Source organism: Rhagoletis zephyria, unplaced genomic scaffold, assembly GCF_001687245.7.
Source record: "Rhagoletis zephyria isolate East Lansing unplaced genomic scaffold, Rhagoletis_zephyria_1.1 Rzeph_scaffold_01029, whole genome shotgun sequence".
Classification (NCBI taxonomy): Eukaryota; Metazoa; Arthropoda; class Insecta; order Diptera; family Tephritidae; genus Rhagoletis; species Rhagoletis zephyria.
In genome coordinates, this window is record NW_016158113.1 from 1 (window position 1) to 15,300 (window position 15,300).

At 38.9% G+C, this 15,300-nt stretch overlaps 3 protein-coding genes across 16 annotated transcripts in view; 2 read left to right on the forward strand and 1 right to left on the reverse strand.

The window, feature by feature from the left end:
- Positions 1 to 2,697: 2,697 nt before the first annotated feature.
- Positions 2,698 to 6,468, forward strand: Usp30 (ubiquitin specific protease 30). Its single transcript, XM_017615521.1, has 6 exons — positions 2,698 to 2,891; positions 2,972 to 3,732; positions 3,789 to 3,878; positions 3,936 to 4,259; positions 4,365 to 4,579; positions 4,644 to 6,468. Exons 1-6 carry the CDS (start codon positions 2,810 to 2,812, stop codon positions 4,747 to 4,749), a joined length of 1,578 nt encoding a protein of 525 aa, XP_017471010.1. The 5' UTR covers positions 2,698 to 2,809; the 3' UTR covers positions 4,750 to 6,468.
- Rad17 (Rad17 checkpoint clamp loader component) lies at positions 4,667 to 8,473 on the reverse strand. 2 transcript variants are annotated; one of them, XM_017615523.1, is made up of 6 exons: positions 8,343 to 8,473; positions 7,567 to 8,165; positions 7,193 to 7,506; positions 6,981 to 7,124; positions 6,512 to 6,898; positions 4,667 to 4,745 (listed from the first exon to the last, which is right to left on the reverse strand). In XM_017615523.1, exons 1-6 carry the CDS (start codon positions 8,361 to 8,363, stop codon positions 4,714 to 4,716), a joined length of 1,497 nt encoding a protein of 498 aa, XP_017471012.1. In that variant the 5' UTR covers positions 8,364 to 8,473; the 3' UTR covers positions 4,667 to 4,713. The 2 variants fall into 2 exon arrangements, with proteins under 2 accessions (XP_017471012.1, XP_017471011.1); XM_017615522.1 differs by lacking the exon at positions 4,667 to 4,745 and having other exon boundaries at positions 5,579 to 6,898.
- Positions 8,474 to 12,356: 3,883 nt separating this feature from the next.
- Positions 12,357 to 15,300, forward strand: part of tay (tay bridge kinase) — a 50,260-nt gene continuing 47,316 nt past the window's right edge. The window contains exons 1-2 of one of the 13 annotated variants that reach the window (XM_017615527.1): positions 12,357 to 12,641; positions 13,421 to 15,281. In XM_017615527.1, the coding sequence (XP_017471016.1) occupies positions 14,367 to 15,281 (915 nt within the window). In that variant the 5' untranslated portion in view covers positions 12,357 to 12,641; positions 13,421 to 14,366. Of the gene's footprint in view, positions 12,642 to 12,773; positions 12,789 to 13,229; positions 15,282 to 15,300 lie in introns of those variants that run through there. The other 12 variants (XM_017615525.1, XM_017615526.1, XM_017615528.1 and 9 more) reach the window with 12 other exon arrangements.

A 15,300-nucleotide genomic window follows, 5' to 3' on the forward strand; every position in this document is an offset into this window, starting at 1 on the left:
AGTTGCTCAGTTACTCTCTCAAATGTGTTCCCACTTACAGGTTTTATGTCAATAGGAACGACTTCCTGTAAGTTCTGACTAAATCCTGTAAACCGGACTGCTATTGGAACAGACTATAAAACTTTGTTTACAAACCAGCGAAAGAGGAATTTTAATTATAAGTGAAAAATCAGTTTAAATTGTGTTAATTTTCAATTTGTGAGTGATTTTTGAGTTGAGGACTGCGTAAAAACTAATACAACGAAGTGCTGTGTGTTAAATTGCGACAACCGTCAAGATGCAAGAAGCGTAGTTGCAAGTGTAGCGCTGCGACGAATCGCTGCATTTTGTGTACATAGGGCACGGCAAAGCCGTTGCCGAAATATTTCTCTATTACTATATTACCAGCATTTTCTCACAATGATTTTGTTTCTGCTCCACGCAGCCTCCATTAGCAAGTTAACTAATCAATCCCGCAGAGATGCTGCTGCAGTTTTCTGCAGCAGCCTTAATTGCAAAGCAATGGAGTGCACTAAAATGTTCACTGTTCTCTAATAGATTAGGTGAAAAATGCAATATTTTCACATTTAGCAAAATTAAAACACGTTTTTCGCTGTAAAGTGAACTGCTTTGGCAGTTTCAACTCGCTCCATTCTTTGTTTACTTGTGGTACACAAATGTCAACGCCCAGGACGGCGCAATCTTGTATTCTATCATTCTTGGGAGTGTTAGTTGAGTGAAGTTGTTTTTGAAGGGGTGGTTGGTGTCGTGCGGGGAGTATCGAAATGCCGGAAATCATTGGGGATATTTAATAGGAGTCAGCACAGGTAGCTGTTGAGGCGACGACAGTTTCCAGAGCGTAAATGGTCCAAGGTAACGCGCGTCTCTCTAACAGGCTAACCTAATATTCACGCACGCCGCCAATTTACTGTCAAAAATTTCTCATGCACATACAACTTGTATGGGACCAACCGAAATTGAACGGCGTGCGTATCTGCCGTCCCTAAATTGGAGCGCTAAGCGTTGCGTTATCCATTGTCAACGAGTGTCATCGCGCGCTATACCCAAATCAACGCGTCGTCAATTTTGACGTTTTCTCATGTCCTCTCGTTTTTATTCTCGTTTCCTTTTTCACTTCTTTGTCCGTTCTCTTTCTCTTCGTCTTCTGCATCCAACTTCAGCACGTAACGCCCTGTCAAAAATGAAAATTCCATTTGCTCGGCGTTAGCGCCGCGTTATTGTGGGATGCTTCATACAAATTGTATGGGCATGAGGATTTTTGACAGTTGCTTGGCGCTTGACGCGCCAATTTAGGGATGGCAGTATGAAGCTAACTCAATTTCCAATTTTTGTTCTGCGTGACATTTTGATTTGACGTTTCCCTCAATGAAATCAAATGCAAACGCACGCAAGCCAATTTCGGGTGACGCAAAAAAACAAATTCGACGGCGTGCGTACCAAAACGCAAGCCGCGAATATTAGGTTAGCCTGTAAGAAGTTGAAGCCTTTTATGCGACGTATATACTAACTAACTTTTAAAATTAATTGTATGTAAATGCCACTTAAAAAAGAATATATATATATTTTTTGTTTAAGTATTTTCTGACTAAAGATATAAAAACGTTTATAAATTATATACATAAATGAATGCCAAATTTGTTACCTTTATTTTGACGGTATTTAATTTTTAATAGGTAATGTTGTTAAGAATTTATTAATATTTAAAAAATCCAAAAATTAAGCTTTAACGATTGATATCTTCTCTATTTTTAACTTACGCCAGATAATTTTAAAATTAGCAGAAAAATTTCTATCGAGCCACATTTTGCGTTTTTGTATAGCAAGATTGTTGATATTCTAAACTCATGTGCACGGAACGATTTATACACCGAGTGGAAAATTTTCGATGCATCGAAGCAAAACATGGATATTTGCGATGCATCGATATTTTTTCGCTATCCCTACATGAACATTGTTCATGGTATCCCTATTTGTATTGTAAACTCCGAATTTAGTACCATTTTCCACACCATTCTGAATTACTTTGTTCGCTCCTCTAATTACGATCGCCAATTACCCCATTACCACGGGCGCGTTCTTAATTCGATTGGACTGTTCCGTCTTTGTTTTTTCTTTCTTCGCCACAAAATTGATGCAAAATGTTAATAATTGCTCTGTATTTATAAATTTCCGTATTCAATTGTTGATGTACACATGTATAAGCTTTATTTTTTGCACTCAGAAAAGGTGCCAACTTTGATTTACGAACTGGTTTTGATAAATTCCCGATAAAAATTAGAGACGGCAGCGATTTGTTCAAAACCACCAAGATATCGAGACTAGGTGGATCGGAAACTCGGCCTTTCCGACTACCCAAGCACATTAAAACCCTTAGATAATAAACAATAATTGGGCGGATTGGAAACTAGGCCTTTCCGACCGCTACGAAAGCGCGACTGGTGGATCGGAAACTCGGCCTTTCCGACCACCCAGGAGATATCAAGATACGGAGTAACCCAAAAAGAATAGCGCGGATTGGAAACTCGAACTACGAACTACTATTGGAGTGCGAACTACGTAATTTGGGTGGCGTGAGAAAGCCGTATAAGAGCAGAGTTCAGAGTTAAACTCCAGTTAACGGCTCAACGTGAACATAGTATTACCATTCGTTAGATCAGCTGTTTCTTAGTCCTGCCGTATTTTATTCTAAAATCAATTATAAATTTTTTTATGACATTGGGCAAGTCCGATTTGGCGAGGAACAGTCAGATATCGAGAAGAAAATATGTGAAAAGCTGGAAAAAATATAAATAAACGTAAGAATTTTGCAATGGAAGGCGAAAAAATTTTAATGGCTGCAGGCGTAACTGTCGCTGCGGTTGTCGGAGCATTTGTTTTTTGGGGTCCTTCAGGTAACTTTAGTAATTGGCGTAAATATGCGACTTCCCAAATTTCCTTTTCCTTTAATACATTTATTTATGCATGCTTCTAGGTTCCTCACGTTTGCGACAACGAAGGGGCCAAATTGCAGGGCTGCATAATTTCGGACAAACTTGTTTTTTAAATACGTTGCTTCAGTCACTAGCCGCTTGTCCCCAATTTATAGCTTGGTTGCAGTTATATAACAACGCCAACTCGGACCGGAAGAGTCTGATATCATCCCTGTTGAATACACTTGAAGTAATAAATGGCACTCACTCTACTCTGAGAGGGGATCCCTATTCTCCAGGTGCTGTTATGCGCGCCCTTCATGCTCTGGGCTGGGTTATACCACAAGAAGAACATGATGCCCATGAGCTATTCCATGTAATGCTGGCGTCTCTTGAAGAAGAGGCTTTGAGACCAAAGAAGGTGGGATGTCTTTCAGATGCATTACCCGCAACCCTAGGTGGTGGGGATGGAGATCAACCCAACAGACCATCAAGCGCTATGTTAACGGATTTTCTGAATACCGACTACGATGAGTCAACTAACTTAACTCGTTTGGTACGTTCTGAAGCACATACACCAGATTCACCATCTTCAGTATGCGAGCGAGAGATGTGCCCCGGTGAGGGCGCAGGTACTTGTACATCTCCAACTGAAGTAATGGAGTTTGATCCGCTAGCATCTCCAGTGTTGGGTGGAGAACGAGCTAGTCGAGCACGTACAGCACAAATAAATAGGCGTCAGTGGCCAGAAGCCTTAAACAAACGTGTTTCCACATCATGTCGGTCCTTAGAGCGTCTAAGTCGTGGTCCAGGAAGGGTATCTGTAAGTTTAACGGGTATATTCAAAACGAACAATACTCATTTAGTTAATAATTACAGATTTGGTCCGATCAAATGCCAGCTCAAGTTTCGATACCTTTCCAAGGTGCAATGGGCACACAAATTGTATGCAACGGCTGCGGATTTAAGGTATGAAGAAAGTATTACAAATAACTACATACGTTCGTTTTAAACGTTTCTTTCCAGTCCACTGTACGTTATGACAAGTTTGACAGCATTACATTGAATTTGCCACCTCAACGTCGATCAGGTCTCAGCTTGGGACACTTGTTGAGCGAATACATAACGTCTGAAGAATTGAATGATGTAAAATGTGAATCCTGTAATGAAACCACCAATCACACAAAATCACTGACTTTCGCCAAATTGCCCGGTTGTCTCTGTATACATATTGCCCGAACAGTATGGCTGCCAACTGGTCAAATTTGTAAGCGCCAGGATTATGTCCATTTTCCTGAAAGTTTGTCAATGGCACCTTACAGCTTTGTTCAGCCGCATTTGAATAGTCAAGTGAGTACCAAATCACGATCACAACTAATAAATACTAAAACAAATGGTAAAATGAACATAAAATTTGTATCATATGTATGTACATAAAAAAAAAAATCTTTACAGGCCGGCACCCCATGGGGATCTACAATGTCACTTTTCTCTTCTAGTCTACCCATGAACAGTTTGGGTGGCAGTGGCATGGATTCATATAGCAGTGCTTTTGGTGCAATGTTTCCCAAAAATCTGTACAGACTTTTAGCCGTTGTTGTCCACTCGGGTGAAGCAAGCAGCGGCCACTTCGTAACTTACCGTAGAGGAGCTTTGAGAAATGCACATCGGTAGGCAATATTGATCATTTCATCGTAAATTGTTCTAATTTTGGTTTATTTTTTATCTCCCTAGTTGGTTTTACACCTCAGACACTGTTGTGCGCGAAGTTTCCATAGAGGAGGTGCTTAGCGTACCAGCATATTTACTCTTTTATGACCGTGGCCCGCAGCGACGCTAAAGTGTTTATTGGGGAGGGTGGGAAACTCGTTAATTTTGATACTAAAATCTAGTTTCTAAAGTCATTCATAACTTAAGCTAATTATAAAAAAGCCTGGTTGCTATAATGTGTAGTAGCAAAAAATATAATATTTATCAATCGCAGAGATCTGCTGCTTATAAATGTCAACCTATTAGTTGTGATAGTAGTACTGATAAATACACATATTAGGGCATGTGCATTAGACCACGTCAAAATAAAAAAATATCCCGCAATGCGACCGGCATAAGACTCAAATTTAAGCATTTGATATAGTAATGATCCTCCATGAATCTCAAATCTCTAGGACAATTGTAAGAGGTCACGCGTAGAGCATTTAGTTTTCCCATAGGAATTTCATGTAAGAAAATTAGTTCTTTTTGAGGTCAATATAATTTTCTAGGATCAGTGATAACGCCCGAAACTGTAAGAATACATTGATTACATGTCACTTAAGTACTATGCAGGCTCAGATTATTTAAATTCCTAAGTTATCCTTTTTTAATACTTTGCTCTATTTGGGTCAAATCAAGTATATAAAATTTTTATTTATTTTTTGTTAATTTAAGGAATCTGAGCAATGCATACTACTTAAATGACATGTAATCAATGTATGTATTCCTACAGTTTCGAGCATTTTCATTGATCCTAGAAAATTCTATTTACCTCAATTTCTGAGGTGTTTTTCCTATGGGAAAACTAAATGCTCAACGCGCGGATCTTACAATTGTCCTAGAGAGGGGAGATTCATGGAGGACCATTACTATACCAAATGCTAAAATTTGAGTCTTATGCCTGTCGCATTGCGGTATTTTTTTTTTTTTGACGTGGTCTAATCTGCATACATAACTTAGCTATACATCCCCTACGCAGCATTTTTTGATAATTTTATAACTTAATCGGAGCTATTGGTGAATCAATCGTTTTCCGATTTTCATGAAATCTAAGAAAACGCTAACATTGCATCCAAATTGTTGCAAAGGAACACTTGTCTATTCAAAGTACATATGAGTTATGTTGGCATGTAGGTATTCAGATTCAGTGAAGCGTTTCAGTAGATTTCACGAAGAATCGGACACGATCGTTCGGTAGGAGCGCCTAATATCAAAATGTCATGGACAAAAATATTATAAGCTCAATATTTTCAAAAGTGCCATTTTGACTAGTCGATTTATTCATGGCAGATATGGGTTGCCAATAATTTATTAAACTATGAAAATTAAATATTTTTATGGACTGTTAATTACGCTGAATAAGTTACTTTTTATTTGCATATAATTTCATCATGTTATCTTTAACAGCATTTACTACTCAATCGATGCATTACACGTTTTTTATAAGTAGATTTAAGTTATTTATTTTGCAGTTGAGAGTTTAACCACAACAACGGTCGTGGAAAGTTTTACTCTACAATGAAGTGTTTAAATTTAAAGCATTTTTTAGGTTAACGAACTTATTTTGCAACATCCGTAGAACTATATAAGATTTATTAATAAATTGAAACAAAATGCTTATTATAAAAGATAACAACCATTTCTTCAGGCGCACTATTAATGTTTATGCAAACAGAATGGCCAATCATAATATTAATAATTGAGAACATATAGAAGGGTATCAATCCACTTTACTACATTACAATATGCGAATACTTAATCTCTCATATATTACTAAATAAGATTCTTACAATTCGAAATAAACACATATCATGTATTTTTTATTGCCTGTTCGGGATGATATATATTACCTCGGCCTGTAATGATTTGAACATAGCCATTAAAATCAGTTGCATATAAATTTTTGGATACGCTGGGTATTTGCTGTGCTTTACATAAAGCATCCTGTTGACGTTTTGGTGCTTTAATTGGCATCCATGCGCTGACTGGTGTTTTATTCGATACCATCATGCTTCGTACAGCTACATTCAACGCTGTGGGTGCTAATGTTTCCTCACGATATTCGGTGATAATGTTATCAGAAATGCTCAGCATATTTGCTGCCTCAATAACGTGTTCAATATCGTCAAAATGTGGAAGATAATTAGCATGTATAAGATCAATAAAACGCTTTGGTTCTGAAGCAAATGTTTCGCTAATATCTTCTGGAGCGTGCACGAAATTGCCGTTAGGTAGACCTAGAACACCAAAAAGTATGTTAGTGGTCAAATTCGAAAATGTTTCGACATAGATTTAATGAAAATAAAAATGGATACCTACGCTTCGGGTTAAACACTCGTCCTAAAGCATGCATCATTGTTACCGATTCATCACGCCAAATTGTTTTAAGCTTAGATACTTGCTTCTTAGATTTTCCTTTATTATCACCTGACTCCACACGCTCTGTAGGCAGAGTCGTAGTTCCTATATTAAATTTACACATTTTAAAATGTTAAATTTCTTTTACTAGTTTATAATTTTTCGTTAGTTACCTTTCAATGACCCAAAGTGTAGATTTATTAAAGCATTGCGAATGTCACCTTGCGCGGCAAATATAATGGAGTCTATAACATTTTGCGAAGGGACTTTGTAGATATCTGCTATTTGCGGCTCCTTCATTAGGGTACAAAATCTCTTCATTGCCTTTTGTAAAAGAGTCAACGCAATCGGGTTAAAAGAAATATGGTTTATATGAAACTTATTTTTAAGCTGCTCGGTGAAGATGTTGTAACTTATATTAAGGGAACGAGTTTTTGAATCAGTTACTATGAATATAAGTGGCGATTTTCCAAACTTTGAAAACTCACTAAAAAACATAGGTATTTGTTTAGCATCCATAATACAAATTTTAAAGTTCATTACTCACTCTAAAACACTTTCAAGAGTTTCGGCACTTGAAAGTATTAGGTTGGGAAAGTCTTCCACTAATACCAATCGTTTTTCACCGCCCAGTAAGGATTTATATCGAGAGGAGCGAAACAAAAATGACTTAAAGTTTTCTATTTGGGATCCTATGTAGCTAGCTGTTTGGTCTCCTAAAGTATTGACTAAATCACGGTCTACTGGGTTAATCCATTCCTGCAATTCATATTTTAGTGACCGTGCCAAAACGCGTACTGCCGCAGTCTTCCCTGAACCTGATGGTCCCGTAAGTAGGCATATCTGTGCAGGATGCTGTTTACGTACGACTTCACAATGCAAAAGCCAGTTTTGCAATTCTGTAAGTTTTTTCGGATGCACCGCGATATCTTCACTCTTTACAGGCTCGAATGTATCAATCCAGTTGGAATTAGTTTTGTAAGATTTAGATACAACTGTGGATACCTGAAGGTTTTGAGGAGTTGGTGACTTATTAACGTTTACATTTTTGTTATCAGCACAGCCACCAGCATTTACCGCATCCTCTTTATCAGCAGAGGTCTCAAACGTAGATTGATATGAAAAAGCCGAATTGTTCCAAGCTCGCTAAATTGATTAAAAAATCTTAAATAGTCAAATAACATATATTAAACCGATTTTTACTTTACGCATTGCCCGCTTCATCGTCTCCAAAACATTTTATTTGTAAATATAAACAAAAGAGGGTATATTTCNTTAAAAAATCTTAAATAGTCAAATAACATATATTAAACCGATTTTTACTTCACGCGTTGCCCGCTTCATCGTCTCCAAAACATTTTATTTGTAAATATAAACAAAAGAGGGTATATTTTCCCCAAAATAATCTGCGTTTGAATATTTCCGAATTCCGAATTTGGGAAGGATTAAAATTTATCGATATAATAGGGTAGACGATATAATATTGTTTTTAATCGATATATTAAACCTAATGCTTGAAACACATTGAAAACGATGTGCCACGGCCGCAGCTTCCAATTTTATCTTCATTATCTAACACCCGTCGGGGTCAAATTCTCTTTGGTCTTAAAATGCATCGAGAAGATTAATGCCCTTGCTGAGCGCAATACAATGCAGCTAAAATAGGTACCAGGGCACATGTGTGCCGAGGGAAACAAAGAGGTCAATCAGCTGGCAGACTGGCGGCTGCCTTGACGCCGATATGACCGGTGCCCTTTTCCTTGCAGTGGGTCCCAGCACGATAAAGGAGGCGCTCAAGAAGGAAAACAACAAACTGAGGGAACTTCATTGGCGAGACATCGTCAAGCCAAGAGCCCATTAGAGTTTAAAATCGAAAGAGATACAGGCTAGTTATAAACCTCCCCAAGAAGAGGCTAAGAATAATAACAGGTATTTTGACGGGTCATTGCAGGCTCAGAGGCCACTTGTTTAGTCTGGGAATATGGTCAAGCGACTTATGTCGCTTCTGTAACTGTGACACCAGTGCACCTTCTCCTTGAGTGTGAGGCCGTTTCACGAAGAAGGGAGAGGTGCATAGGACATATCGCATGCCGTCTACAAAATAGTCACAACTCAAAATAATACGTTTGTCAGAAAATGCGAGAAGCTATTTCTTAGCACATGATAATCATATGGGCACAGGCGACTTTACCTTAGGTTTTTTTTAACAAATTATAACAAGAATTTGCTCCAGCTTTTTCTGAAAGGTAAATAAAATCTTTGCGTACATTTTTAGCGCATAATCTCAAAAATTCCAAATTTTGAGTTGTGAATCTTTTGAGGCGGTGTGCGATATATGGCCAAGTGAAGAGCACATATGTACATTCCCTGCCCCCGGGATCCCTTCTAAAATTCTTGGAGTCTCTGAGGCTGGATTCAGTGTTGTGATAAGCTCGGGGCACAATAGACCTACTGGTCGCATTTCTTACTCTACTCATCTATCTATTTATCTATCTATCTATCTAAAGGCCGATCCACATAGAACTTTCGCGTTGGCTTTGGCGCTGGCGTTGGTTTGACAGAACGCACGTTAAAAGTATGCTTGCCACTATGAACGCTTGGCTACGAATGCGTTGGTTACTAAATTAACATACTAACGACAGATAAATTAATATTTCATATCAATAATTGCATGAAAAACGATATTTCTGCCCGCATTTGACAAAAAAGGAAACATATTTCCCATAATTTCAATTATTTGCAACAGCTGACAAACGACGCATGCGAAAAGTTGAGAGTTGGGCGAATGTATACAAGGTTGTGTCGCTAGATCAGCTGATTTCTTCGCCTTACATGTATTTTGTTTTTGCTTTTACTGATTTGACAGCACACGCATCAAAAGTAAAAACAAAATACATGTAAACTTTGGGGCGAATTGAGATTTGACATAACACCTGTAATACAAAATACATGTGGTTGTTGGTTTTATATTCTTGGTATCACCTTGTATAAATTCGTCTTGGGAATACCCCTAGGGAAGCGGATAGCGATGAGCGACAAAGAGCAGAGCGACGAACGTCTTACTGCCGTCCCTAAATTGGAGCGCTAAGCGTTGCGTTATCCATTGTCGACGAGTGTCAGCGCGCGCTATCCCCAAATCAACGCGTCGTAATTTTTGACGTTTTCTCAGATCCTCTCGTTTTTATTCTCGTTTCCTCTTTCACTTTTTTGTCCTTTCTCTTTCTTTCCGTCTTCCGCATCCAACTTCAACACGTAACGCCCTGTCAAAAATGAAAATTCCATTTGCTCGGCGTTAGCGCCGCGTTATTGTGGGATGCTTCATACAAATTGTATGGGCATGAGGATTTTTGACAGTTGTTTGGCGCTTGACGCGCCAATTTAGGGATGGCAGTTACGTTGACAATTGTTCGATATTGGCGTCTGGGAGTGGAATTCATGACCGCTGTTCGAAAGTAAACGGCTATCTCTCCGAACTTTCTTGCTTTTTCACTTCAAGGAGCATAACACTATCCCATCTCTCCGAACTTTCTTGCTTTTTCACTTCAAGGAGCATAACACTATCCCCATCGAAATCAACGGCGACCTTCTTCACCACCTGCACGAGGAAGTCTGGCTTCAACTAGGCATTCACGTTGATGGCACACCAATTCCGAAGTCAAAAATTCAGGGGTTACCTTTGATAGCCTGCTACCCTTCTCTGCATACGCAACCGCAATTGTCAACAAAGTACCCAGCCACAACAAGGTCCCCAAGTCGATCGCCTGCAGCACCTGGGGGTAAGGACAAATAAACGTCGCTGACATCATACAAGGCAATTGTCCTTCTAGTTCTGAACTATGTTACGCTTGTCGCACCCTACAGTGAGGCCCAAATGCATCCTGCAAGAGAGCATAACCAAATGCTAAGGAGGATCGTCCCCCAGACTTATCAGAGGACATCTTTTCTTGTACATTGATGCGGTCCGGACATACATTGCCCAACCACTGTACCCGACCTACCGAACAGTGATCAACAGCATTTATAGGTAGTCAGTCACCACCTATCACGACTCGGAGCCCAATCGTTCCCAAGGAAGTCGGGTCTACGTAACCGGAACGACCGAGATATATTTGCCCAAGGACTGTCACTCCAGCAACACCCCCCAAAAACTCTTTTAGAAATTGTATATGCTGTTACTCGGAAGCCAAACACTTTCGCGTTACTTTCGCCCAGTTACGGTCTAGATATTGTAGCCGTCTCAACAGCTACCGGTTCAGCCTCGACCCGTGTTCTTAGTAAGTGTCCGGCATGTGGAGATTCCCCATATGACACCAGCTACCTCTTCATATGCCAGCTCAATCCCACTCAACTAACACTTCTCTCTTTTGGTCTGACCCCTTCGAAACAGCCCATTCCTTGGACCTACCGTTAGTTCAGCTTAACGACAACGATAGATGGACTAACCGAATAGGGCGGGGCTTAGTAGTGCCGCTACAAAAACAACGAAAACAAAAAATCGTATTCTTCGCTTTCTAAGCTGATAGCTGCAATAATCTTTTGTATTTCAAATAAACGTATACAAATAAACATTTAAACTGCACATTCCAAAGACGAACATCGGTACACTTTCGAAATCAAGCGCCATCGGGCGGTTGTTAGCATTTATGTACTCTGATCAGCCTAGAGATTTGGGTGAGCAACATTTTTGGTCCCAATGTTTCTTATTGTTTAAGCTGAAATTAGTCGAGAACGCAGAACGTATACTTAAACGCAGTCTGTATACGCAGAATTTTGTCGATTACTGGAGCCCTCAGTGTTGCTTACTACACTGTTGCCACTCATGAATCCCTTTTCATAAACGTACCTTTTCAACTACAATTTTTCGTGCTATAATAGATTTTAGCTAAATATAAACTACTTAGTTTTCAACAAAAACCTTATTCAATAGTAAATTTCAAATATTTTAAACATATTTTGAATAGGAACTTATAACTTTTTTACCATCTGTAAAACTGACGAAGTGGCAACCATCTAAAGAAGGAGAAATCAGCTGACACGGAAAAATCTAAATTCCGCAGATTTCTGCGCTGCGGGCACAACTACAGACAAATTCTGTGGTGTTGAGTTTTCATTTACATGGCGCTTTGGTAAGACAGATCGTGTCAGCTGACTCGGGTTTACGTACCGGTAGGTTTACGTTCTTGACTAATTTCAGCTTTAAGAAATGTATGTTTAAATAAAGAAACTTCGTATACATATATTGCCATTATATCAATTACTTCTTTGTAGACTTTTGTAAGTTTACAGAAAACCATCTTTGGAGAATATTGACTTTGTATACTTGGCAACTCTGCGTATGAGTATATCGGGAGTTTGCTCTGTGGAATTAAATCGCATAGCTGGACTAAAAATCGTTCAAAAAGTGTTAATAAATCTGATATATTTCGTTAAAAAGTGCTTAATATTGGGACTAAATACTTCCCTCATCATATGAACATAAAGTTCATTGGGAAACGTACGCTTTTAACAAGTAATCACGAGATGAAAAATCTAAATTTCTGTAGTTCACATTTACTTTTCGGTGCAGTCGTTCTACAAATTTTCCGTCTGTGCGTGTGGTGGGTGTGAGCGGGATAGCAAAATGTGCGTGCGTGCGTAAAAAGTGCCAAAGTGGAATTAAAAATACACAAAATGAGTGAATACTTAATTTGAGAAAATATCATTGAAAGATTTGCATTGTAATCAAAAAAGTTCGTGTAATTAATGCAGTCAAGCCCACCAGCAATTTATGTTTGTTTTTGATCTCCTACCTGATACATTTTCTATAGGCTAGTCCGCTTCCACCTTTTTTTTGTCAATTTTAAGTCTGGTTTTATCAAGTAGTTTGCTTTGTCGTTCATTCTTAAATACATACAAGCGGACAGTAGAGAATGCCAAACGTAGGAATGTGTGGAAGGAAATGTGCATAAATAAAATAGCGTTGAGCTTTTTTTGTTTGACAGAATATGTAATAAGTATATATTTTAAAAAATGCTTTCGTTATATATTAATTAGTCTAATAGGATTTTGAAAACCCACTTGTGATTTAATATCCAAACCAAATAAGATTCTATTCCTTTGTGTTTAATTTTAATCCTTTGCAAACGACGTATTTACTATGCACAAACATAACAGTAATATTTTCCATGAGATAACCAATTAGCTAATTGTAAATGTTTTTTTTTTTGAAAGATGGCAACCCCGAACGTGCAGTTGTCGCATTTTCCAAATCTGTACTTTCCACCGGCTTCGTTGTTTTTGTCTATGCACTATTTGTCCAACGTCTGTTATGAAGTAAAACACACGACAGGGACAAATGGTGTTGCACAGAATAATTTTGCAAACGTGTGAATTAAAGGCAGCCAAATGTCTAAATGAAATAGATGGCTAGCAAGAAAGGGAGGTCCGACGAATACGAAAATATAAAAAAACAGTATGAGAAAGATGAAAAGCTAAGAGAATGTTAACAAAGATGAACCAAGTGAAAAGAAGAGGAAATCAAAAAACCAACAAGAAAGACAAAAGAAGAGGAGACAATGAAACGAATGAATCTGAGTTTTACATGTATTTTCATACATTTTCGAATAAAAGACTTTTGGTGTAATAAATTTGTCAAAGCTTAAAATTTTTAAAGGGTGGTCGGAATTTTGAAAAGTTGTAAGCTTCTAAATAAAAGATAAATTTTTGATAAATGTGAAGATATGAAACAGTTGAAAACTAAAGGCAATAAACGATACGAAGTCACAGAACATTTTGACAATTTGGTCACAAGCGACTCGAGGAGGTTACTCGTCGTGTTCGGTCCAAATGAGTGTAGAAAGTGCAGCAAGGAGCGCGGTGGTGTAGAGCAGAACAGGGCAGAGAAAAGCAAATAAATGAAGGCACATCAATGATGTGAATAAGAGTATGGAGTAATGTGTGAAAAGTGGAAAATTTGCACAATAAAGTTTCTTAAAAAATCAATAAAAATATAAGGAGCAGAAAGTCAAGTTGAAGAATTTGTGAAAATAAAAATTTATCTTGAGCGGCGAAAGCATAATCGATTTTGTTTCTGACGCGATTAGCAACGCAGGGAAGAAAAAAGCAGTAAGAGTTTTTGGTGTCATCGATTTTGCCAACCAAAGGATATTTGACTGCTTTTCTTCTTCCAATACGACTCGAGTCTAATAAATTCTATATTGGAACCGCAGTTCGCAATGCTTTTGGAAGTGTATGTAAAAGGTCAAAGATCCACTAAAGGGTCTTAAGTACTCTTCGTACAGACCAAGGCTTTAATTGTAGCGTTTGGCGTAGGCGGGTACTGCGCTAAACATTTACAATTGGCACAATATGGACCCGCACGAATTAAAGCCTCCTGGACCGGGCTCAATAACAAATAGCACAACTCATGCTGGGACAAGTGTTCCGCATGGACAGCATCAACAATTAGTTGGAAGTGGGGAGCAATTGAATCTACCACCGCCATCTCCACAAACCAGCGGATCTAGTGGCATTAATGGTGCTGTTGCTCCTTTAACAAGTTCAATATCATCTGCTAGCACATCCGTTAGCGGTTGTAGTGGCAACGTACGTGCATTATATGGCACCGTTGCTGGTCCAAGTAATACCAATAACGATGGAGACTCGGACACGGAATCTTTAGCAACCATGTCAGCGAAAGTTAAGGCTGCAGCTGCAGCAGAACAAAATCACACTCTGCCTGCCACCAATGGTCACAATGGTGGAGCGAGTACTGCCGTTAACAATCTGGGCTTGAATGCCAAACAGCAGAGGCAACAAAAAAGGCGCCGCGAAAGAGCACAAAGATTACAAGCGGAACGTGAAAACCGTTTTGCTAACACTGCAAATAACGTCCCTAATAGCGGCCTATTGTACCACGCCAGTAGCGCAGGAAGCATGGGCGAGGACAGTAACAACTCCAATGGGAACTTTACAAGTAGCAGTAATGGTAGTAATAATGTTATGCCTCCTACTGATAGCATTGCCTCGTTGCTTCTTAATCCTCCACATTCACCCGAGTGTAATTCTGGACTAATGGCTACTCCGAGCGATAGTGAAGGAGAGTCACTTGATGAAGATCTACTATCGACTTCTTCCTCTTCGACACTCCTTTTGCCCCGCGACAAACCCCCACCGCGGCCGCCACCTCCTGTTCGTCGAAAACTGCCGCGCTCACCTGTATTAGAAGAGGAGATCATTGACGGTTTTGCAATATTGGAGTTCAAGTCTTATGAGGACCTAGAGGTAAATTAAACTTTGCAAA